Source organism: Peromyscus leucopus, chromosome 8b (assembly GCF_004664715.2).
Source record: "Peromyscus leucopus breed LL Stock chromosome 8b, UCI_PerLeu_2.1, whole genome shotgun sequence".
Lineage (NCBI taxonomy): Eukaryota > Metazoa > Chordata > Mammalia > Rodentia > Cricetidae > Peromyscus > Peromyscus leucopus.
The window spans coordinates 67,558,035-67,584,162 of NC_051086.1; the positions used below are offsets into that span (position 1 = coordinate 67,558,035).

The 26,128-nt window shown below is 38.9% G+C and overlaps 1 protein-coding gene across 4 annotated transcripts in view; it reads left to right on the forward strand.

Moving 5' to 3' along the window:
• Acaca (acetyl-CoA carboxylase alpha) overlaps positions 1–26,128 on the forward strand; it is a 266,901-nt gene that overhangs the window by 91,175 nt on the left and 149,598 nt on the right. For all 4 annotated transcript variants that reach the window (XM_028890514.2, XM_028890515.2, XM_037201549.1 and 1 more), the window contains exons 9-16: positions 369–475; positions 5,699–5,809; positions 12,182–12,391; positions 15,917–16,087; positions 17,906–18,067; positions 18,379–18,542; positions 22,082–22,232; positions 23,347–23,450. In XM_028890514.2, the coding sequence (XP_028746347.1) occupies positions 369–475; positions 5,699–5,809; positions 12,182–12,391; positions 15,917–16,087; positions 17,906–18,067; positions 18,379–18,542; positions 22,082–22,232; positions 23,347–23,450 (1,180 nt within the window). The remainder of the gene's footprint in view (positions 1–368; positions 476–5,698; positions 5,810–12,181; positions 12,392–15,916; positions 16,088–17,905; positions 18,068–18,378; positions 18,543–22,081; positions 22,233–23,346; positions 23,451–26,128) is intronic.

Below are 26,128 nucleotides of genomic sequence, written 5' to 3' on the forward strand. Positions count from 1 at the left end.
TTTGCCCACTCTCTTGACTTTTCTGGTCTAACAACCCCAAATGGTAGCCCATGTACTAGCTGAATACTATTATCTCCAATGACTGATCAAAGTTTTACAGTATTCTTCTATCCCTCCACCTCCCATCTACCTTCAGTCTTTGGTAAATACAATAGCTTTTAAAAGAAGGTATCACAGAGCCAAGTGTGTGGAACATGTTTGTAATCCCTGCACTTGGGATGCAAAGGTGAAAGGATTGCAAGTTCAAGACCAATCTCCAGTACATGTCAAGTGTCAGGCCCGTGTAGACTGCCCATCGTTTTTGAGTGTGGACAGAACATTGACACCAGCTCTCATTCATGATCTTGAGTCATTATCATCTATTTTAGGTCTTCGTGTGGACTGGCAAGAAAATGATTTTTCGAAACGCATCTTAAATGTTCCACAGGATCTGTATGAGAAAGGTTATGTAAAGGATGTGGATGATGGACTGCAGGTAAGTTACTGACTCCAGGAGTGGTCAGTTCTAGTTACAACTATGGGGATTTGGAGTCTGATTCATGACATACCGTTGTTTGTTTTTTACTTTTTTTTGGGGGGGGCGCCACCCAGCTCCCAAATAAATCACATATGGAGGCTTATTATTACTTAGCTTGGCTTAGTTTCTAGCCAGTTTTCCTTACCTTAAATTATCCTGTCTACCTTTTGCCTCTGGGCTTTTTCCATTCTCTAACTTATGTAAATTTTACTCTGTGGCTTGCTGTGTAGCTGGGTGGCTGGCCCCTGGAGTCTCCTCCTCCTTCTTTTACTCCTAGATCTTAGATCTCTTTTCCCAGATTTCTCCTTCTATTTATACTCTCTGCCTGCCAGTCCTGCCTATCCTTTCTCCTGCCTCACTATTGGCCAGTTCTTTATTATAATCAGTTGTTTTACACAGGCACAGTAACACTGCTTCACAGAGTTAAACAAAAATAACACACCTTAAAATATTCTAATACAGTTCCCCTTTTTGTCTAAAGGTTTTAACTTTAACATAGTATAACTACATAAAACCAAAACAGTTATCAAGTAAGAATTAATTTACAATATTCAGTCCATTTGTAGTTAGCATATTTAAGGAAAATAATGAATTATCTATCCTATCTTAGTGAATCCAAAATTTTATACCTAATTTATTTTCTATCATAACTAAGGAAAACTGCAACTGTAACTATTTAGTCTTTAACACCATCAAAGACCCAGAAAGGTGTAATATTATCTAAAAACAAGACATTTGGCTCCCTGGACAGTCACCCAAAGTTCCTTTGCAACATTGAGGCCTCTATCTTCAGCCTACAGGCCTAGAGTATCTGGCAGACATTTTTATTGAGTAGGAATTTTGGACTTTCCTGCCTTGTTTTGGCAAAGTTCATCAGTCATTTTCCTCTGTGTCCTGAAGAATGTCTGGCAGACTCTTAAGTGAAGCAGAAATTTTGAAGACTGTCCTGCCTTGTTTAGGCAAAGTTCAACAGTTCTTTTCCTTGTGTGTCCTGCATGTCCAGTCTGCATAGCACATTGTCGGCAGTCAAAGGCAAGAACAGTTTCTTTGCCTAGTGGTTAACCTTGCCACAATGAAACCAAACTCCATAAGGAATTTCTTCAGTGCCCATCATCTTCTCTGAAATAAACTGATGCTGCCAGGAGCAGATGTGTCTCATTGTCATGAAAAGGCCTAAGTTAACAAAACATTTTTTTTTTTTTTTGGTTTTTCAAGACAGGGTTTCTCTGTGTAGCTTTACGCCTTTCCTGGGACTCACTTGGTAGCCCAGGCTGGCCTCGAACTCACAGAGTTCCTCCTGGCTCTGCGTCCCGAGTGCTGGGATTAAAGGCGTGTGCCACCACCGCGCGGCAACAAAACATTTTAAATGCAATATATTCTGTACTTCTTTGAAAGCTTTAAAGACCATCTATCTGTTTAAAATATATCTATTTAACCTAGAAAACATACCTAACATATCTACAAATTGGATTGTTATGAATGACTAACTACTGACCTATATTTCTTTCTTTTTTTTTTTTTTTTTTGGTTTTTCGAGACAGGGTTTCTCTGTGTAGCTTTGCGCCTTTTCCTGGAACTCACTTGGTAGCCCAGGCTGGCCTCGAACTCACAGAGATCCGCCTGGCTCTGCCTCCTGAGTGCTGGGATTAAAGGCGTGTGCCACCACCGCCCAGCTATATTTCTTGATTGTCCTATATAGATTATAATAATAGCTTTCAAAAACTTAGAACCTTACCTTACATTTTTAAATAAACTGCATAGGTACAATACCTTAACCAAGAGTAGAAACATGGGGGTCCTGAGTTCAATTCCCAGCAACCACATGGTGGCTCACAACTATCTATAATGAGATCTGATGCACTCTTCTGACTTGCAGGTATACATGCAAGCAGAATACTGTATACATAATAAATAAATAAATTTTTTAAAAAAGAGTAGAAACACATATACAATATGTGGTAACAAAAGCAACCTTAAATTTGCATCAGTATACAAAATCCTTTAGATGAGAGTAGAAACATGTATACAGTATAACAAAAATAACTTTAAATTTGTATCAGCATTCTATATCCCCCCAAATGATAACAAACTAAACAAGAGTAGAAACTTATATACAGTGTAACAAAAATCATTTTAAATTTGCATCAATATTCTATATTCCCCTTAATGATAGCAAACATCCATACCCCACCAAATAACCAACAGCCACCCACACTCCTAAATTCATGGGAATGTGAACATAGTTTCTCTATGCTTCTGTCTGCTCTCTGTGGGAGAAGTACCTTTAGTGTCCCATAGAGAAAATTTGAGATAATGGCCAAGTTCTGGGAAGACCAGCAGTAAACTGCTGATAGTTATCACCTGTCAAGGTTTGAGAGGTCTTGCTTGATCAAACCTGATCCATATTAACCCTGAAGAAATCCATAGCCTCTCATCTCCCGTGGAAACAAAACTCTAAAGCATTTTTGATTTCCATTTGACAAATATATTTTTGACTTTTTAAAAGTTAAGGCATTCCTAAAGTACATAGGCTGATTTATTTCAACAGTCCTTCTTTCAACTCCAGATCTCTTTGCAGCTATCCTTTGTTTTTCAACAATCAAAAAATTCAAAATCAACACAATAATATACAAGATCTGTATATTTCCCATCTTATGTGGCTTTTTTCTTTTATATTATTTTTATTCTCTTTAAAGACATTATTATTTCTTAACTATTTCTTTCTATAACTGTCCATCCCCTTTTTCTTTCTTTCTTAAGCCTCTGTACATTGTAAAACACACTGGAACCTGTTTAAAGGTTTTTCCGTCTGGATTTTTTACTGTGTATCTTTTAGCCTTCTTTGACTGCACGAGCAAACTTTTAAACTGATAAGGTACACCTGGATTCTCTTCATGCACGGCTCTCAGCTGGCTGTGCCTGCTTCTCCGGTTGTAAAAACCAAGCATGAAACTCGTGGCCCGGAGATTTTTATGGGATGAATGGAGAATTAACTAGTCTCCTCCCTCATTCTCTTAACTGGCAGTGCTAAATAACCAGACTTCTCCATAGAGACAGCTTTTATCATTCAGCTTATTACATGGCTGAGAGCTCACAAAGAACATGTGTTCAGTGTTGTTTGCTGATTTCAGAGGAAGAGGTTGAACAAGCATGCTCAGTTTCTCTTTCCAAATTGGCCAGTCAATTAACTTTTCCCTTTGAGGAGGAGTGAAGGAGTGAGCCAAGAGAGGCTGATAGTATGATCGCTCATAATTATTATTCATTTCTGTAGAAATGTGACCCCATCATCGCCATTTATTGCCTCACAGTTCCCTCCTGTGTTTCTCTTTCACTTGTGAACTAGTTGGAAGCCTCATTTATGCCTCTTGGTAGATGAAGCAAGAGGCATCTTAGGAAGATACACTATTTTAGTCTGGCTTGAATACTGTTAATTCAGGAAGATGTTGAACAGTCAGTTGAGTTCACTCTGTTGTTTGTAGTTCAAGTTAATCATCCTGTGATTTAACCAAGGCTCTACTTGAGTCTATAACCAATGTAATGAGAACTTTAGTACCATCACCTAGCCATTATTTAATGCTGAGACTATGAGAAGTCATTGGGAACACATGCTGAAAATTAGTTGTCTGACTGATTTTGATAATATTTTGAGATTTTGTTACTTTTATTTTTTATAAATCATAGGATCAGAGGGCTGGAGATTTGGCTCAGTGGTTAAGAGCACTTGTTGCCAAGGACCTGGGTTCAATAACCAACACCCACATAGAGGGCTCACTGCCTCCTTGGGCACCAGCCTTGCATGTGGTACACAGAGGTACAAGCAGGAAAAATAATCATACACATAAAATAATTAAAAACTTAATCACCAGGTAGTGGTGGTGCACACCTTTAATCCCAGCACTTGGGAGGCAAAGGTAGGTGTATCTCTGAGTTCGAAGCCAGCCCAGGCTACAGAGTGAGTTCTAAGAAAGGCTCCAAAGCTACACAGAGAAACCCTGTCTCAAACTGTTCCCCCACTCCCCCAAAACAAAAACAAAAACAAAAAAAAACGACAGAGTCAGAAAAAAAATCTGGATGCTTGGAAGTTCTGACTTACCAAATCTTACATCTGTGTGGTTTGAAGCTATGCCAAAACTGTCACCTTATATCAAGTGAAGTACTTAAGTCTTTAAAAGTTATTGGGAGCTGGGTGGTGGTGGCATATACCTTTAACCCCAGCACTCAAGAGCTAGAGACCAACTGAACAGAGAGTTCCAGGACAAGCCAACCAGGGCTCTGTAGAGAGACTCTGCCTAGAAAAACAAAACAAAGCAAGAAGTTAGTGGGGCTGTCAAGATGGTTCAGTGGTATGAACACCTGACAGCCTGAGTCCAGAATTTCCAGAACCCATGTAAAAGCCTGAACCAGGAAGTAGTACATTCGTCTGTGGTTGCAGCACACCCTCTAGGGAGATGCAGAGACAGGGCACACTATCAGAAGAACCTTGAGGGTGAGCCAGTGTGGCGTATGAAGCTGTGGAGAAGAGACCCTCTTTAAAATAAAGTAGAGGCAAGGACTACTACTGCTAAAGATTCCAATAATACATGGAGACAACTTTAGTTACATGTATATGTGTGCCGGTACCCTTGGAGGCCAGAAGAGGGTGTCAGATCTTCTGGAGCTGGAGTTGCAGGCTCTTGTGAGCTGCCTAGTGTGGGTGTAGGAAACTGAAGTTGGGTCCTCTGGAAGAGCATCAAACTCTCTTAATCACTGAGCCATTTCTCTAATCTTTGAAGACTATATCCTTTTTAAAAAATATTTTATTTTTTTGAGACAGGGTCTCTTTACATAGCCCTGGCTGTCTTGCTTTGCCCCCTGAGTGTTGGGATCAGAAGCATCTGCCACCATGCCTGACTAGTGACCATATTCTCCTTTCCCTCTCCCCTCCCTCCCTCTCTCTTTTTCTTTCTGGTTTTGTTTTGAGACAAGGTCTCTCTATGTAGCCCTAGCTGTCCCAGAATTCTCTGTGTAGACCAGGCTAGCCTTGAACTCAAAGAGATCCGCCTGCCTCTGCCCATGAGTGCTGGGATTAAAGGCGTGCACCATTATGCCTAGCTCTTTAATGACTGAATTCCTAAATGAAGAAAATACCAATTCTCTTTCTCTATTAACATGACTCTTCCATTTTTCTCCTTTTTCTTGAAGGCAGCGGAGGAAGTTGGTTATCCAGTAATGATCAAGGCATCGGAGGGAGGAGGAGGGAAGGGAATCAGAAAAGTTAACAATGCAGATGACTTCCCTAACCTATTCAGACAGGTAGAGTACAATTTGTTTTTATTATTTGATTTACCATGTATATTAGAGATAAGTGATTTAACTTACACTGTAATTTAGATATACAGAAAATGTTGAGTTTTGATTTTTATGTGTATGTAATCTAAGCTTTGTCTATAGCCTTTATCTGATTATTCATAGAAGTGGAGGGAATTAATGAACTATCTAATTCAATGAAAATTCTATTCAATTATGTACTTCAAGCACTAGTTTCTATTATATAGAAGATAGCTCTTCTCCACATGGTGTGTGTGTGTGTGTGTGTGGCTCACAGTATCTCATGATGGTAAGAGACAATGTCATTCTACATTCTTGGCTCTTGTTTTGACATTGTAGGTAAGTGTGTGGTACAGTGGGATGATACGCATCTGTTTGCCCTTATGTTGGCCAAATGCTGTGCTCTCAGATAGGCTTTTGCCTACTTCATGTGAAGTTGGCTGAGGCCCTTGAGTTTCTCCTATTGTCTGTCATGTTTGTCAGTAGCCCACACCCTCGCCTGTGCTGTGTGGCCATCACACCCTGGCACGGGACCCTCATGGTAGGCCCTCAGTATGTGTGGACTGGGTGCCTCGGAGTGTTTCTCTTGGCTTTACCCTTGCTTGATGAGGCCATATTCTAGGTAAGTTGTAAAAGGGAGACAAAATTCTTTTTTGTTCCACCCTAAGTGTTCCCTTCACATGTTTGTTTCCTTTGTTACTTTTTTCTCTTTTCTTTTTTCCAAAACTCAAGAAAAGAGGTGACAGAAAAAAGAAAATTAAGAGACAGGTATTACCTTGTCATGTTGCTAGCACTTTTTCTTATACCTTATACCATCCTGTTGTGTGTATGCCCCACTTCCTTTGTAAAAACCATTCAGTGGCAAATTTCTTGCTTAGTTGTCAAGAGGTAAGAGGAAAAGCTATAATTTGATAAATGAAATTATAAAAGTATTGTCTTACTACATTTTATTTTGAACGCCAGAAGTTTAATATCACCTGTTTTCATTATATTCCTTTTGTAAAGTTTAATTTTGTAGGTAGATTAATGGAGTTAAGGGAAAAAAGGCTTGCTCTCCTAATGTAAAAGCATTTTAATTAAAGATAACACAGATATTTCATAACTACTTCTTAGCTTGGAATTGAGTATGTGAAGACTGTAGAACACTAAGAATTTGTTTAATGTGAAAGTCCTTAATTTCTAATAATGGATAGCTAAATTAATCTTTCCATTCAGAAGCAACTAAAAATGCAGAGTCATGGTGCTGATTTCATAGTTTAGTTGGTAGAATGCTTGTTTTTCCATGCGGGATGCCTTAGTTTTAAGCTGATGTTATAAGCTATTTTGGTGGTGCATGCCTGTGTTCTCATATACAATCATGTATACATACATATGTATACACAAAAATAGGAGGTGTAAGCAGATGAGATTAAACATGCTCAGGATTGTATGGCCATAGAGAGCAGGAGGATCAGAAATAAAGGTCATTCTTAATTTAGCTATATATTGTAGGGAACAAAAAAGGAAAACTGGGTTAGATTTTTTTTTTTTCTTTAAAGCCTATTAAGAGATTGAAAGCTTTTCAAGATGGTAAAGAATTATAAGAGGCTGAGTGGTGGTGGTGATGCATGGATCTCTGTGAGTTTGAGGCCAGCCTGGTCTATAGAGGGAGTTCCAGGACAGCCAAAGCTGCACAGAGAAACCCTTTCCTCAAAAAACAAACAAACAAACCAAAAAAGAATTAAAAGAAACAAACTCAGAGGTGAGCCTGGGAGTTGAAGACATTGTTTTGTTTTTTATTTTTTTCTTCCTTCACAGAGATATCTTCTAGTTTAAGGTAAAACAATTAACTGGGCACAGCAGCTCACATACCTAACACCAGCACTCAGGAGTGTGAAGCTTATTAAATTTAAGGGTAGCCCCTTGTCTACATGGTAAGAACCTGCCTCAAAAAACAAAAACAAAAACAAACAAACAAAAAACCAGCCCCTTCCTCAAGGAGGAAGAAGAAAAAAACTATGAAACTGGTTCAGCATTTTCATTTGTCTTACAAGACGAAGAAGACAAAATTTAGACTTTAGAGATGGTTGAACAAGTAGTTTTGGAGGCCTCAAGGACTCTTACATTTTATATTGGAATCCTGAAGGATTGTACCACAGGAGAAAGAGTAAACCAGAAATAGACCAACCCTTATAGATAGAACTAAATCTCAGATTCAAAGCACTCACGTTGATTCAGATATTATGTTTACAATTGCCAATGCTCCTGTCCATCTGCATCCGTAAAGCAAATGTCCATCCTCTCCAGAGAAGATTATATATAGAACTTCAAGTTAGTACTAATTTTCCCCATGTGTATATTAAACACCCAATTAAAAGTAAGTAGGTATATAAATTGCATGATTCAAAACCAAGAACAAACATCAGTGAAAACAGATCCAACAACTATTTAGATACTAGAGCTATCAGACAAGGGTTTGGGAGTAATTATGTTTAGTACTAAAGGCAAGGCTGAGAATTTGGGCAGAGAATTAGAAATCATAAACAAAAAACATTCTAGAACTGGAAATACAATAACTAAAATTAAGAAGACATCAGTATATGAATTAAATAACATGTTAAGATTGAAGGAAGAGGGATTGGGGATTTAGCTGGGTGGTAGAGTGCTTGCCTAGCAAGCCCAAGGCCCTGGGTTCAATCCTCAGCTCCAAAAAAAAAAAAAAAAAAAAAAAAAGATTGAAGGAAGAATCAATCATTGAAATATAGAAGAAAATTTAGACTCATGCATAAAGAGAGACAAAATTTTTTTTAAAAAAATACAGAAAAGAGCAATACATTTAAGTTGCAAAGATGACCATGACAACACCTGTCTCTTCGCATATTTTTACTGTACAGTGTAAGATTGTGTCTCTTACCATCAAGTAGAGCAATCTTCTCTTTTACTCTTGGATTCCAGCTGGCTTTTTGACTTTTTTTGACCAACAGAAGGTAGTAGAAATGGTGTACAAGTTCTGAAGTTTATGTTTCAAGTGATTGTATAGTTTATACCTTTCCTTATTGGAATGAGTCCTCAACTGCCACATGAAGAACCCATTCTACACTACTAGAAAAAGAGAGACCGTATGAAGCAAAGTGGAAAACAGTCCTTCCAGCTGAGGCCTCTGAGTCCTGCTAGGTGACTGGTAACACCACATTTGAACGTCAGTGAGACTTTGTTAGACTGTCAACCCCTAGTTGACTCTGAGATGGCAACAGTGCACAAGTGACAAGTTACTAGTTAAGTCTAACTCAAAATACTGTCTCAAGTCACTAGTTGTTGTTTTTTCCTCCTCTTTGTTATTTTTAAGTTTGTTAGCTAGAGCTGTAGGTCAGTAGTAGAATGCTTGTCTAGTATTCATTACATCTTAGATTCAATCCCTAGTACTGCCAAACAAACAAACACATGATTAATGGAGACTATTATCAATGCATCATTGACAGAGAAATTGATAGCAAAAGATATGCTACCACCATGAAAAACATTTGGCACTACCTTTAGGATTAGCTCATGGGTTAAATATGCTGAGAAGGATATTAATGACATTGTAGGAATGGTGAGCAAACTGTTAATGAAGCTAGAAAGTAATAAAGTTGTTAGTGGAATCTGGAAAAAAGATGACCAATGTTCTGAAATAGTGGAACGCTTGGCAAAAAATTATTATCTGAGATAACTTAAAAGACAATGTTATTCAGCACTGGAGAGATAGATGGCTTAGCTGTTCAGTTCCCAGCACTATTAGGTGACTCACAACTGCCTGTAATTCCAGCTCAAGGATATCTGATGCCTTCATTTGGCCTCTAAGGGCACTTGGACTCATGTGTACATACGCTCACACAGACATACACAGAAATACATATAATTACATAATGATAATTAAAAAACTTAAAAAAGATAATGTAATTCATGAAATCATAAATCTGGTTAAGAAGATCTCAAAGTAAAATACTGAAAGTATCTACTAATGTTGAGTTACTGTAAAAGATGAGGGGTTGGGAGTGTACTTCAATTGGTAGCATGCTTGTTTAGTATGCATGAAGCCCTGGGTTTGATTCCCATCTCAGCACTAAGGGGAGTGAAGGAGGATCAGAATTTCAAGGTCATCCTTAGATACATATCAAGTTTGAAGCCAGCCTGGCAACATGAGATCCGTCTCAAAAGCAAAAGGGGCTGGAGAATGGCTCAGCGGTTAAGAACACTGACTGCTTTTTCAGAGGATCCAGGTTTGATTCCCAGCACTTCCATGGTGGCTCACAACTAGTCCCAGCGTATCTGATGTCATTTGGCCTACTTGGGACCCAGGCACATGTGTGATCCATAGACACAAATGCAAGCAAAATATCCATTCACATAAAAGAGAATCACTAAAAATAAATAGATAAATAAGTTTCTGCTGTTTGAGTAAGGGAAACCAACAATATATTCCCATTTGGAAATCAAGACTGCTGTGAAACCAGTGACCACTGAGTATCTCCAATCCTTTCCATTTGAACAAGAATATCCTTTGTAGTTCTTTCTCCAATCTCATCATTAAGTGTTGGGGTTTAGAGCAGATAACTTGTCTTTTTAGTTCTCAGGTCTCTGGATGAAGAAAATGTAACTGAGGAGCTGTACTGAAGGGGACTCTTTTGTTTCTGGACATGAGTCATAAGAGCAATGAAGGTCAAGCCTGATGACATGATTGGATGAGACTTTGGGGGTCTTGGGAGGGGGTGAGTCTACCTTGCATGTGGCAGGTCTGTGAATTATTGTGGCCACAGGGTGGGCCATAGTACATTGTTTGCAGAGATGGCCACAATAACTCCTCCCTTTCCTTTATGTATACCCTTTGCAATGTGACTTTTGCTGTTCTTCCCATGAAGAGGTGGTATATCTTTCCCCAGTCCTTGAATTGTAGCCATTTTTTGTGGCTTGCTTAGACAAATATTAGATGGCCAAAGTGACATACATATATTGGAGCCTAGACTTCAAGATGGCATGCAGCTTCTGCTCTCACCCCCTAAGAACATTATACTGAAGAAGCTTGGTCTGTGCTGTGTATGGTACTGAGAAGTCCATTGGAGGATGAGAGACCACATATAACAGAAACGAGTACATTCAGTTGAAGCTGTCTATACTTACAGCCAACCATCAGCACAGGTCAGCAGATTTGTGAAAGAGGCCACTTGAGCCACCAGATGATATTCACATGATTGCAAGAAGCAGAAGAACTGTACAGCTGAGCGTCATGAGCAAGAAAATGGTTGACATTTTCAGCAGGTCACTGAGTTTTGAAGTAACTTCTGCAGCTAGCAAACTGAAGTAGAAAAGCTAGTTCTCTAGTGTTATGCACTTTAAGACTCAGATATGAGGAAGAGAATAAAGCAAAACAATGGTTGAAGAAATGGAGCAGAAAGCAGAAAAGATAATGTCTAAGAATTTTCTCAAACTAATAAAAGCTGCCAAGCACAAATAACAAAACTCTGAGTCTCAAACATTGGTGAATACAAAGAAAACCACATCTAAGCTTATGAGTAAATCTGCCACCTGCCTCCACCCCAAACACACACAAAAGGAAAAGAAAGGAAGGAAGGAAGAAAGAAAGAAAGGAAGGAAGAAAAGACATATACACAATCTGAAAGCTGTTGGCTCAAAAGGATTACTTGAAAAAGGCTAAGAAGATTAACAGTTGAGTCAGCCATGGTGGCACACAGCTTTAATCCCAGTGCTAGAGACACAGAAGCAGGTGGATCTCTGTGAATTTTAGACCATCCAGGGCTACATAGTGAGATCCTAGGGGGAGAAAAGAGGAGGAAGAAGAAGAAGAAGGGTGATCAACAGTTGAAATCTCAGTAGACATCCTAGAAACCAGAAAACATTGGGATATCTTTGAAGTGCTGACAAAAATTAATTGGTAATTTAAGATTTTTGTGCCCACTGATAGTGTTTCTCAGAACTCAAGGTGGAAGACTTTTGACTTCAGCACCATCATGTGATATAGTGTAAATTAGGAAATCATCTACTTAGGAACAATCTACATGTGACTGTCTTTTGAGTAGATGGCAATATTTTTGCCCTGTTGTGGGATTTGTGTATATGTGTATTTTCAAGTACTTTGTTTGCCCTTTTAACATATTGGATGTTTTATGTTTTCATATTCATTCCTTAATACTGGTGATATAACTAAGAATGCAGCATGTTAAAGATAGACAAAGGCATGGACTGTATTTCTTCTGTTCTGTATGCCTACTGTTAATGTAGTCCTGGAAACTTTTAGACGTCTGCTTATTGAAAGCAAATCAACTTTTCAATATTGAAAAAAGTCTGTATTACTTAAGAATGTTGCTTCCTTTTCCAACACAGGTTCAAGCTGAAGTACCTGGATCACCTATATTTGTAATGAGACTAGCAAAGCAATCTCGTCATTTGGAGGTCCAGATTCTAGCAGATCAGTACGGCAATGCCATTTCTTTGTTTGGCCGTGACTGCTCTGTACAGCGCAGGCATCAGAAGATCATTGAAGAAGCTCCTGCTGCTATTGCTACCCCAGCAGTATTTGAACACATGGAACAGGTGTGTCTATATTAAATACTTTCATTGCTATTTTCCTATATAGAGACATATCTCCCTCAGCTCATACACTATTATGGGAATGGAAGAAATGTAAGCAATGATTCTAGTAATGGATACTATTTCTTCCTTTTCCTAAAGGAACATACTCTGATGTTGTTCTCCTAGAAAAATTGTCAAGAAAATTACCAAAGTCTAAAAATAGTTAATACTAAAAAACAAAACAAAACAACCCCAAAACAAAAACAAACAAACAAACAAAAAAAACCCTGATATTTTGAATAAGATAAATAAGAAACAAGTTGGGACTTTTAACAAGTTCATGAAGAGCAAGTGTAGTTTACTGGGTTGACTGGTACCAAATCTTCTGTCAGATATGGTGATACACTTAGGTTTCCAGCCATTGGGAGGCTGAGGTTGGAAGCTGGAGAGTTCTAGGCTCCCCTGTGCTAAATACTGAGACCTTATCTAAAAAAGAAGTATCTTCAGATGATTTCATTCAAATTCATTATCCTCTAGGTATCTGTGAGCTTACATATTTAATACTTTTGTATAAAGAAGGATTTCCTTGTCATGAAGTGTCCCTTGGAAATAGTTGTAGCTTAGGGATGTGAACATGTTTTTTTTTCCCTCCCCTGGAAGAATGGCCCACTCTTGATGTTATTAATGATTCATTTTCCATCATTCTGAGTTCTAAACAAATTGAACTGTATTTTGTCTTAGAAGTCTGTTTCCTATTTCTTATTTTCTCTCACCTTCTATGATAAGAATGCCTCAAATACAGTGATTTAAATGAGGTATAACTTCCTAGTGATCTCTTCCATCCTAGTTCAGATGGGTCTTCTACCAGAGACCTAGGTTTATTGTTCTACCCTTCCCTAAGATGGGGCATGGCAAACTATAGTTTAGCTCACAAACCAAATCCAACCTGCTGTTTGCTTTTATAAATAAAATTTTAGTTTTTATGCTCAATTTTTTATGCTCAATGATTTATATATTTGACTGTTTATTGCTATAGTGAGAGAACTGACTAGCTGTGACAGAGTCTATGTTCCACAAAATTGAAAATAATTACTATCTTGTCCTTTAACAAAAAGGTTTGCTAACCTTTGCTCTTGTATGGTGTCAGAATTTTGATAATAAAGCAAACTCCATGATTATATTCCAGTTGTAGCCAGGGTTGAGTGGCCCTTAGAGGGCAAGCAAATAATAACATGATACACAGGTCACACGTGACACTTCTCATGTTTCTCTGCACACAGTTTCATCAACCCAGCACAAGCATTGTTAGGAGTCATAGTCACTAGCTAGATAACCACATGCCAGCTGAAATTTGAGAAATTCTTCTGTAAAAAGATGAAGAAAAGTTGTTGGGGTAACCTGTGCCTTTGTCTGTTCTGTCTGTCCATTTCCTATTTGTTAGTTCAGGCTTAGAATACATGTATTCTTTCTCTAAGGAAGACAGACTGAAATCACCACAGTCACTTAGCTCTATAAGATATGCATATCAGATCAAGAATCTTTACGTTATTGAAGAGTTCTAAGTGAGGTACTTTCCTTTCTGTTCAAGGACCAATGATCTAAAAGATTTTTATCTTTTCCCACTATATACCTATTATGCAGTGGTAGAATGGGAGCCAGAGAATTGCTGTTTGGAAACATGCACAGTATATATACATCAATCATTGGCCCACAGAAGCTAACAAATCTTTCTGTGCAGGAGTTGTGCTGTCCCTGTTACATAGTGGAGTACTTCCTCAGTTAGACCTGGCTGCCCCTGGTTCTGCTCCTAGGAAGTAAGCTCCTTTGCCATTGTCCTGTAAGACACCTGAATTGACTCTGTGTGAAGTTCTTCCTTACTCAGTTTCTGTAACATGGGTTTTGCAGGCTGTACCTCCTTTGGGGGGAAATTTCATAGCCTGATTCCCACTGGTGCAGGATTAGAAGTACAAACACTTCTTCACCCATTACTCACTATATTTTGAAGGCCAGGCTTGTGGGCTGTTCAGAAATGTAATTCCCTCAAATACTTAGTAACCTTCTAGGCTGTTTACTTATACTCAGCTTCAAGTTGGGATTATCAGATGTAGTGAATTCTTTTAGATGTAAAAACTTATCTTACTTATTGGGTTTTGCACATAACTTACCTCCCTCTCCTTGACTATTTTGAAGCTAGATGAACCTAAAGCAGCTCCCTTAATCTGTTTGACATTGAGTTGCTTTGGTGTAAGAATCTAATTTCTTGGCTTTGGACTATAAAAGCAGTTTGCTTTTTCAACTTTCATAATTGTTTGTTTGTTTGAGACAGAGTCTCACCATGTACCTTTACCTGGCCTGGTACTCACCAAGTAGAACCAGGCTGACCTTAGACTCACAGAGATTCCCCTGCCTTTGCTTTCTGAGTGTTTGGGATTAGGGGCATGCACTTGAATCTTAAACTTTGTCTCTCTCTGTCTTTCTTGGGGGCAGTGCAGTTTTGTGTAGCTGAGGCTCGCCTCAAACTCTGTACATAGCTGATGATAATTTTGAACATCAAATCCTCTTGCCTTCACCCCTCTCAAGGTCTGTATCACCACACCTTGTTTATGAGGTGCTAGGGATCAAACCCAGAGCCTTGTGCATGCTAGGCAAGAACACTATTCGCTAAGCTATAGCCCCAGTCCTTAACTTTTTTCTTTAGACTTAGTTGATATGTAGCAAGCATTCTATTTTTGTAGGAAAGAATGTACTAAGTGTGTCATTCTGTAGCGAGGAGTTCATCTCCCAGCTTTCCAGTCTGTAGTATGTTTCCTTGTTAACTTCTACCTAATTGCTAAACTAGCATCACATATTTTAATTTTTAAAATAGCAGTACTCCATCTGCACTTCCTAGTGACCATTTTGGTTAGAATAAAGGTTAAGTTGCTATAATATAAAGATCTAAAAAAATTCAGTGACCCTAAGATGATAAAAGTTTCTTTATCATCATAGTTTGAGGTGAATTTTACAGGGCTGTTGGGACAGTTATAATTTCATGAGACCATCTTGAGATTCAAGTCCTTTATATTTTGATCTGCCATTCTTAACTGTATGGTTGAAATCTGATAAGTATGTTTATGCATCCCACTTACCAATGCTTGAGTCCTGTTGGTGAAAACACAGTCCCTGTAAGAGAGTAGTCAATGGCTACATGAGAGATTAGAAAACCCAGCAATGTTTCTAAGAAAATGAGCATATTGGGAATACTGGAAATTAGAAGATAATGAAGGGTTTGCTACTATCTTTTTTTTTTGTTTTGCCTTTGTGCCCTTTTGTCTGATGGGAGGTTGCTTGTGATCTGATTTGAAAACACTTCTCTCTTCCACTTTTTCACTGACTTTGTCATGCATATCCCAGAGCATTGTATAATAATCAGAATTATTTTCTTGAATGTGGCTCACAGTCTTTGGTGGCCTGTACAAGCACTGGGTAGTTGACCGCTATACGTAGTTTTAGGGATACAATGGCTGGACAAAGTGAGAGACTTACAGTTTCTTATTTTCCTTTAAGTGTGCAGTGAAACTTGCCAAAATGGTTGGTTATGTGAGTGCTGGGACTGTGGAATACTTATACAGCCAGGATGGAAGCTTCTACTTTTTGGAACTGAACCCTCGGCTACAGGTTGAACATCCTTGTACAGAGATGGTGGCTGATGTTAATCTTCCTGCAGCACAACTCCAGGTGAGTCATCCTGACTTGGACTCAAGTTAGAGCTTAGAGAATTTAGGATCTCAGAAATGCCTGAAAGACTAATGAGAGAAAAGCATAAATAAGATGTAGTAGCCTCACTTATCTTCATTTCTCATAAATATGGGTTATGTGAGTATGGGTTAGTTTTGTGATTTGTTCAAACATAAAAAATACTACTGTATCTTCTAGCTAGACACAGCCAATGAACTGTTTTGAGAAGAAAGACTGACTTAAAAAAGGCTTTAAAGTCAGTCAGCTTTGTGGCTGGAGAAATGACTCCGTGGTTAAGAGTGGTGGTGGTTCTTCCAGAGACCCAGATTTGATTCCCAATACCCAGTTGGTGGTGCCCAACAGTCTGTAATTCCTGTTTCAGGGGGGTCTGATGCCCTCTTCTGGCTTCTGCAGTCACTGCATGTGGTACACAGATGTGAAGGCAAAACATCCATACACATACATTTAAAAAAATTAATAATATTTTTAAAAACAATCTGATTTGTTTAATTATTTAATTACAGTAAACCTCATAACTTTGGTGGTGGTCAATATTTTCCTTGAAAGACTGTAGTAATACATATTTTTAAAATAATATTTAAAGTGATAGCTATTAATTCTATGGTCTTATTTCAGCCTGGGAAACAAATACTATAGTAAATAGTAGAAGCAAATGATAAGATTAGGTTTTATTTTTAACCTGCTTCATTTCTAGTTTGGGCTGGTTCACTCCTCTTAGGCAACCTGGTGGTCTCTGCTCCCTGGAGGATGCTGCACTTAGTGTGGACACCAATCCACGTCTAATCCAAGCAGTCCTCTTTCCCCAGCCTCTGGAGCAGCTTGGGCTATGAGTACATGACAAAGCACCTAACTGATAATCTCATATGACCTAGTTTTGGCTCATATTGAGAACATCTTGTAAAAACTTAAGGGTTTTTGTGGGCTTCTTTACATTTTTTTTTAAACATTTTTTATGTGTATGGGTGTGCATGTGCCACAGCAAGTATTTGGAAGATAGAGGACAACTGTTGGAGCTTGGTTCTCTTCTTCCACAATGGGTTTTGGGTATTAAATTCAGATAATCGGCCTTGACAGTGAGTTACTTTACTGAGTTATCTCACTGGCTCTTAGGGTATATTAATTTTACAGAATAACAGATTTTTCTTGGTGTGCTGGTACATGCCTTTAAACCTAGCACTTGAGAGGCAGAAGCAGAGACAGGCAGATCTCTGTGAGTTTGAGGTCAGCTACATAGCAAGTTCTAGGCCAGCCAGGGCTACATAGTAAGACCCTACCTCAAAACAAACAAAAAAGGTTTCATTATGACATTTTTGTACACACTTATCGTGTACTTTGATCATATCCCTCCCCAGTTACTTTTTCTTGTCCTCTCTTTGTTGGAATAGGCACTGGCCCTTCCCAAGTAAAGGTCTAAAGGTTCATTTACTTTGTTCAGTAGTTTGCATGCGCAAGAGACAACTGTAATGTTAAGGGTTTTTAGTTATCTGAACTTGTTCACTGACTATTGTCTTGGATAATTTATTGTCATCCATCCATTGAGAAATGACAGCCAAAGAAAATCTCTGTCTGTTGCATTAGGAATTTGGGGACATTGAAGGAAAGGGAATGATTCTAGCAAAGAACTCTTAGCACTGTATTAAATTTTGTGTAATTTAGATTGACTGTAGAATACAGATTACAAAAGTAGAATGTTTTAGTAGTAACTTAAAAAAATGCAAAGAGTCTTAGGTATTTTGATAGCTTCCATGTATTAAGAACAGGGGACTAGAAAATAACATGTGTTTTATTACCTTTCAGATTGCCATGGGGATCCCTCTATTTAGGATCAAGGATATCCGTATGATGTATGGAGTATCTCCTTGGGGTGATGCTCCCATTGATTTTGAAAATTCTGCTCATGTTCCTTGCCCAAGGGGCCATGTAATTGCTGCGCGGATCACCAGTGAAAACCCAGATGAGGTAACCTTTCACTTAAAAGGCTTAGCGTTAAGACAAGTGTCTGAGGTCATGCTTTTCAAATGTCTTGGAACTTCATTTTGAGAGGGAAATTTATAAAAGATTCTGGGAGCAGATACATGATGGTTGCTGCATTGACCATTTAATTTCAATTAAGTCTCTCAAGAAGCATCCCTGGGACTATAGCACTGGACCTTAGCTTGCATGGTTTTTGGGTCAGTTATGCTTGATAATCCCAGAGTCTGAACACTGAATATCAATGTTCTTTTCCTTGAAGTACAATGTAGTCTCTCATGTTCTTCATTCTCTGACAGGGGTTTAAGCCCAGCTCGGGAACAGTTCAGGAACTTAATTTTCGAAGCAATAAGAACGTCTGGGGTTATTTCAGTGTTGCTGCTGCTGGGGGACTTCATGAGTTTGCTGACTCTCAGTTTGGTCACTGCTTTTCCTGGGGAGAAAACAGAGAAGAAGCAATTTCGTGAGTATAATAGCATTTGATTGCATTTTGCTTAATAAAATTGGGCTAATCCTTGGTGAAGGTATGACATTCCTTTATCTGCTGTGAAAATGCTGCTGTGGAGAGCTTACTTGAAGAAATGTATCTTAGTTTGTACTTGAATGCATGTTGTGTCACATTCTGTAGTACTTGGCAGATGTTTCTCTGCTTCTTGTGAGTGTTTACAAGTTTTTTTTTTTCTTAACACATGAAGTCATTTGCTTTGTTTTTGTTTTTACAGTAATGATAGTATTACTGGGGAAAGGTAGGTTCTTGACCATGAATTAGGTATCAGATAATTTATAGATAAAGGTCTGTATCTGTCATCAGAATGAAATAAAGTGCTTATTAGGTACTATGACTTCAACCAGAGCCTCATAATATAGCTGTGAACAACTCGTAGTCATTAAGTTTTCTAATTTGACAGGTAAAACTGTGTGTGTGTGTGTGTGTGTGCATAAATGTATGTATATATGTATACATACATATGCATATGTATGTCTATATACATTGGTATACCATATGCTGTTTTGATATATGCATGCCTTGTGGAATCAAGCTCTTTAGCATTTGCATCACCTCACTTTCTTACCATTTTTTTTTTCTGGTGATAATCCTTTAAAGTATGCCACACTAGCATTTTCAGATGTGCAGTGTTATTAGCCACAATCACCTTGATGTCTTGACATTTAAAATATTAAAATCTTGCTTGTTTTTTTTATGAAAAGAGAATAAAATAATTATCAAAATTGCATGTAAGACTTCATTGTATTATAAAGCATGCAACAGTGTAGGTGGAGTTTTTCTGTCCCACCAGCCCACTTCCAAATTACCATACAGACTCTTACCATTAATTATAAATGCTCGGCCAATAACTCGGGCTTGTTACTAGCTAACGCTTATGTTTAAATTAACCCATATTTCTTATCTATGCTTTGCCATGTGGCTTGGTATCTTTTCTCAGTATGGCATGTTCATCTAGTTTTTCTCTGCATCTCTGGAGACTCTCCAGCTCTGCCCTTCTTTCTCCAGCATTCTGAATTTGGTCCTCCTGCCTAACCTTATCCTGATCAGCTATTGGCCAGTCAGCTTCTTTTTTTTTTTTTTTTAGTTTTAAAATATCTGTCCCAGATCAAAAATTAGTTCATCTGCTTCTTTCTGTCTTTCCTCCCTGCTTTCCCTTTCCCTCCCCATCTCTCTTGCCACTTCTTCTCTCTCCCAGCCTCTCTACCTTCCTTCTCTTCTTTGTTGTGCTCGAGATTGAACCCAGGACCTTATGCATGTTCTGCCACTGAGCTACTTTTAAACTTCTCTTTCTTTTTTAATTTAAGCTTTAACAATGTGTTGCCTATGCCACAGATTTAATAGTATTCCTTTCAACCTTTGAACTGTTCACAGAGTGGGTATTCCCTTAGTATTTGTTAATAGTCTTAAGAGGTTTGTTGTTGTTAGATTTTTTTTGTTTGTTTGTTTTTCAAGACAGGGTTTCTCTGTGTAGCTTTGTAGCCTGTCCTGGAACTCTTTCAGTAGACCAGGCTGGCCTTGAACTCACAGAGATCCGCCTGCCTCTGCCTCCAGAGTGCTGGGATTAAAGGCGTGTGCCTCTACCGCCAGCAATTTTTTTTTTTTTTTTTAAATTTTAGGTGTATGAGTGTTTTCCTTGCATGTATGTATGTGAACCACATGCATGGTGATGTCTACAGAGGTCAGAAGTGTCAGATTCCCTGGAACTGGAATTACAGATTGTTGTGAGCTGCCATATAGGTATTAACAAATGAACCGTAACTCTGTAAAAGGAGCTAGTGCTCTTAACTGCTTAGCTCCAGTCCAGTTATTAAGTTTTTAATAATGTCTCAGAAGTGAGGAAGTCTCATTGCTTCTCTTTTTTGTACTTTACAAAATGTACTTCGTTACATTCATTCAAAACTGTATGTGAAAAATTTCAAAATTATAGCAGTTCAACTGGAAAAAAAATGTATAAAGTTGCCTTTCATTCCCTTATACTGCTTCAGTAAGCTGATGGTGTGTGTCTGTGTGGGTGTCTGTGTGGGGGGGTGAGGAGAAAAGATTGAGGGGAGTGGGAAAGAACAGTAGGGGAGGGCAACCTGAAGCAGTCAATTCTTCCAGTGTGTGGGTTCTGGGAACTGAACTTTGGTAATCAGGTTTGGCAGCAGGTTAAGCTAGCTTGCTGGCCTGTAGTTGGAGTTTTGTGTGACTGCTTCTTTTAACTGAGACGCGAGTTGAGTATTTTAGACAGTCCCCCTTCACTTTCCCTGTCTCATTTATGTCCCGAGACTGGTCTCTGTTGGCATTTTTGTTTCAGTCTTGATTAAGCGGATCACTGCGTTTATTCTGCAGGAATGCCCAGTGACTTGGTCAGAAGTCTGACTTCTTATTTCTGCTTTGCTCTGTGTATTTCTCTACAGAAGAAAGCAGACTAGGTCACCTGTTAGCGTATTGCAATAGTCTCTGCAATGTGTTTGCTTTCTGATACTGTGTCAAAACTTCTTTTTTCAGTTCAGAGCTTTCTGTGTTGCGTTCTTTGTTATAGTTAATCTGTGCTCTTTGCTTGGCCCTTAGATATTATTCTGTGATAGTCTTAGCCCACACATCCAATATCATTTCTCATAATGTAAATACCATGAAAACAGAAACATACCTATATTGTTACTGCTATGTCCCCTGAACTATAAGCATATAGTTTATATATTCCCTTTGTATCAGCATTCAGGAAATGTTTGCTAAATGGTAGATTTGCCTCTGTCACTGTCTTCACGCCCCTGTTTCAGCCACACTGTTTGCTGAACACAGCACCTGCTTGCTTCTTGCTCCTGTTGATTTTGTTCTTTCTTTTCTCCAGTCATTCATAAATTCATTGTACTCAACAGTGACCATCATGCTGGGCCTGACAGTACAGTAAAGACTAAATAGAGTCTGTATCTTCATGTTATTATATAATCCACAGGAAGAAAGACAAGCAATTAAAATATAGTGTGGTGACATTGGGATTATAGAAGGACATTACACAGTGTACAGATGTCAGCCAACTCCAGTCTGTTGCTTTTTTTTTTGGTAGGGAAACCTTGCCAAAATTTACTAAACTATAGTTTGTAGTTTTGTTGCGTGGAAATGATACGTACAGTAAGGATAGTATATAAATAAGATGTAAGGATGTGGAAAATTAGTGCCCTAGTTCTAACTAGTCAGCAGTAAGTGACCAGAAGGTGAAAATCCCAAAGTAAAAGCTGAGAGTGGTTCTAGCTGTACTCTTTATGGTGAAATGTTTCCAATTTGCTGGTGCTTTTTGGTACTATCAGTCAACACTCCTGTATACTGACTTCTTGGAAGCTCTCCTATCTGGAGTACATGAAAATGACCAGGCTTACAGCTACACCCTCATCTGTTCTTGGGACTGTCTGTCCTCCTGTTAAGCCTACAAAACAATGAAACAATTCTTTCAAATGATTGGTAAACACTAAAATATTTGTTGCTGTAACAAATTTTTTCTGTTGTTCCCCTAGAAATATGGTGGTGGCATTGAAGGAGCTGTCTATTCGGGGTGACTTTCGAACTACAGTTGAATACTTGATCAAACTGCTGGAGACAGAAAGCTTTCAGTTGAATAGAATCGACACTGGCTGGCTGGACAGACTGATTGCAGAAAAAGTACAGGTGTGTATTCTCCTCTTGCACACATAGCCTCTAGTTGTCTGTTTTTCAGCTAGTCTTTGATTGGCTCAGTGAAAATTTCACAAAGAGTAGAAGGCAAATTATTTTTTAAAATCTGTTTTCAAATTCTAAAGGTAAATATGGGGATTTTTGTTTGTTTCTTCTTTGTTGTTTATTTAAAAAATATTTATAAACTTTATCTTTAAAAAACTTGCAACTAGAAATCACCACAGACAGACAACAGTTAACCAGACCCAAAGTCTTTACATCTCAATGAACTTCTATACAGTTAGAATAGCCATTCTAAAGTTGTGGGGATTTCATATTGGGCTTTATTCTTTAATGCATATGTTTTTATGCATTTGTTTACTACCAAGAAAGAAGGAAAGAAAGAAAAAAGAAAGATCGATGACAAGAGTTAGAATTAGAATAACAATTAGCTTTATGTCCTCTTTAGTAACTTCTGTCTCTCATCTGCATTAGTCCTTCCTCATTGTTTCTTAAGGTCTCCTGGAGGCCAAAAAGATGAACCTAGTTTAGATCTCAGCATCCACATGGTGGCTCAGAGCCAGCTACCTATAATTTCAGTTCCAGGGGACCTGATGCTGCCCTCTGACCTAAAGAGGCACCAGGCACATGCATGGTGCACTTACGTACATGCAGGCAAGCAACATACATAAAATAAAAATAAATTTTTTTATGAAAAGGAAGGTCTCGTGGCTGGGTGGTGGTGGCGCATGCCTTTAATCCCAGCACTCGGGAGGCAGAGCCAGGTGGATCTCTGTGAGTTCGAGGCCAGCCTGGACTACCATGTGAGTCCCAGGAAAGGCGCAAAGCTACACAGAGAAACCCTGTCTCGAAAAAAAGAAAAGGAAGGTCTCTTGTAGTCCTAGCTGGCTTCAACCTGACTGTGTAGTCAAGTCTGATCTTTGAGCCCCCGATTCTCCTTGCCTCCCATCACCCAAGTGGTGGGATTACAGGTGTATACCACCATTCTTGGCTCAAAAATCAGTATGGAAATAAGGGTATTTCTTCATAACAAATTTGATTTTCATTTTATTTGAGTTGCTTTGGTGTCACGTGACCATGCTTTTGGTTTTTCCTCTGTTCTTTTTAGGCAGAACGTCCTGACACCATGTTGGGAGTTGTGTGTGGGGCTCTCCATGTGGCAGATGTGAGCCTGAGGAATAGCATCTCTAACTTCCTTCACTCCTTAGAAAGGTAGGCTTTGTTTTTGAGTGTGTGCCAGCCAACCAATGGTCTGCGAGTACAGGACTACAGCTCAAAGGCCCACTTGTTTTTGTGCAACTTCCTGGCACCGTATGAGTGCTAGTTGTTATTCATGAACTGGTGGCGGGGGAGAGAGGGAATGACTGGAAATTAGTTCATGCCATAGTAGAACAGATCACTTTGTTTTAAGTGTGTATGTGTTAAATATGTGTTCATATGGGTATATACATGTGTACCTGCATGGGTAAACATGTGATTGGAGGCCAAAGGTTAACATTAAGTGTCTTTTTTGATTGCACTTTATTTTTATGGGTTTTGTTTGGTTGGTTTGTTTGGCTTGTTCTTGTTTTATTTGGTTTTCTGTTTTTGTTTTTTATTTTTTTGAGACAGAGTCTATGTATCCCTGGATGTCCTTGAACTTACTGTATAGACCACATGGGCTTCAAACTCACAGAGATCCTCCTTCCTCTGCCTCCTGAGTGCTGGGATTAAAGGTGTGCAGCACTGTGTCTGGTCCTACCTCATTTTTAGAGATAGTGTTTCACTGAACCTGGAGCTTACTACTTCAGCAATTTTTCTGGCCAGTGAACTCCCGGGAAATGCCTATCTTCGCCACTCCAGCCTCCCCCACTACCATCACCACAGTGCTGGAGTTACAAACACTTGCCATTGTGCTCTGGTTTCCCAGAGACACTGGGAATCTGAACTCAGATCCTCACGCTTTTATGGCAGGAACATTACTCACTGAACCATCTCCCCAGCTCCAAGGTTAATTTATTTTTTTTTTTTAAACACTGAAATCCTGCAGCAAACATGGTTTCCTGAGAAAAGCTACTTAAACCTTGGGGATAAAATCTAGCATTTCTCCCTAGCATCAAACCCTAAATATTTCCTGTATTACCTACAGCACATTTCAGGAATTAATAATTGAGGCTGATATTCAAGATGCCCTCACAAGTCTTCAAAGCAGAGGGTCAGACATGTGTGAAGCTGAACTAATTTTGTACCTTGATTCCAGAGACTAAGCTCTGCCCAAGTCCCAAGGGATTGGTCCAAAGGACTAATCACATCCAAGCACTTTAAGTACAGGCATTTTATTTCCTTCTGTGTTGTTAGACTTATATTGGCCCCCTTTCAAAGTATCTGAAAGGAAGAAAAGAAACAAATTTTTGAAAATTGAACTGAGGTTTCAAGCCCTGTGATAAATATCTCACTATGTTATTCTCATACACTAAAGCCTTCAGCAGCTTGCATTTCCTTTCTGACTCAAAACTAAATCCCTCAGTGTGACTTTTAACTCCCTGAACACTTTGGCCCCCTCACCAGTCCATTCTTTCTTATTTTTCTTCCTCAGCATGCATTTCTAACCTAGTTAAATGGATTCCCTACACATGTAAAAATTGACTAACAAATCTTTTAGTGTTCTTTTTGTTTGTTGTGTTTTGTTGTTTTGAGACAGTCTCATTGTATGTATATCACAGGTTGCCATTGATCCCTAAGTAGCCTTGGCTGGCTTCTAATTCACAGTCCTCTTGCCTCAGTCTCCAGAGTGTGGCATTATAGATCTATCAACATGTTGAGCCTGTTCTTTAAACAAAACAAAACAAAATTTATGTGTTCATAAATGGCACACATGTGTGGATACCTGTAGAGGTCAGAAGCTGGTGCTGGAGTTAAAAGGCAGTTGTAAACCACTCCATGTGAGTTCTGGGAACTGAACCCAGGACTTCTGGAAGAGCAGCAAGCACTCACTCTTAACTGTTAAGCCATCTCTCCAGCCCCAACATTCTATTTTTAATTCATTTTAAAAACTTGAATTTCGAAATAATCCTTTTGAGGGGAGTTGTCCAGGCTGGCCTCAAACACACTATGTAGCTGTTGCTGGCCTTGAACTCATAATCCTCCTGCCTGTACCTCCCAAGTGCTTGGATTACAGGTATGTGCCACAACACATGGCATAATGTGGTTTAAACTTTTTTATGTTTTGAGACAGGGTCTCATTGTGTAGCCCTAGTTGACTTGGAACTCACTGTGGAGGCCAGGCTAGCCTTGCGCTCACAGAGCTCTGCCTGCTTCTGCCTCCAGAGCACCAAGACTAAAGGTGTATGCCACCATACCCTGCCCCAAAACTTGCCTTTTATTAGTTGTGTAACCAGTACAGATAATGTGCCTACCCTTTACCCATATCTACTGGCTATCAGTAACTCAGCTACCCTCTTTTTAGTACTCCCCTTTTAATATTACTTTTTCAAAGTATGACTTATTTTGTTTGTTTGTGACAGCAGTCATCCTACTCCAGCTTCTTATTTACTTTTCATTTTGCCAGACAGGATTTCTCAGTGTAGTTCTGGTCATTTTGGAACTCACTGTATAGATCAGGCTGTTTTCCACTATGCATCTTTTTGAACTATAGAACATCTATTAATTGTCCTTTAAAATGAAATTGATAGGTAGTGGTTCATTTACACCTATAATCTTAGCATTTAAGAAGCTGAAGTAAGCCGGGCGGTGGTGGCGCACGCCTTTAATCTCAGCACTCGGGAAGCAGAGGCAGGCGGATCTCTGTGAGTTTGGGCCAGCCTGGGCTATAGAGTTCCAGGAAAGGCGCCAAAGCTACACAGAGAAACCCTGTCTTGAAAACAAAACAAAACAAAACAGAACAGAACAAA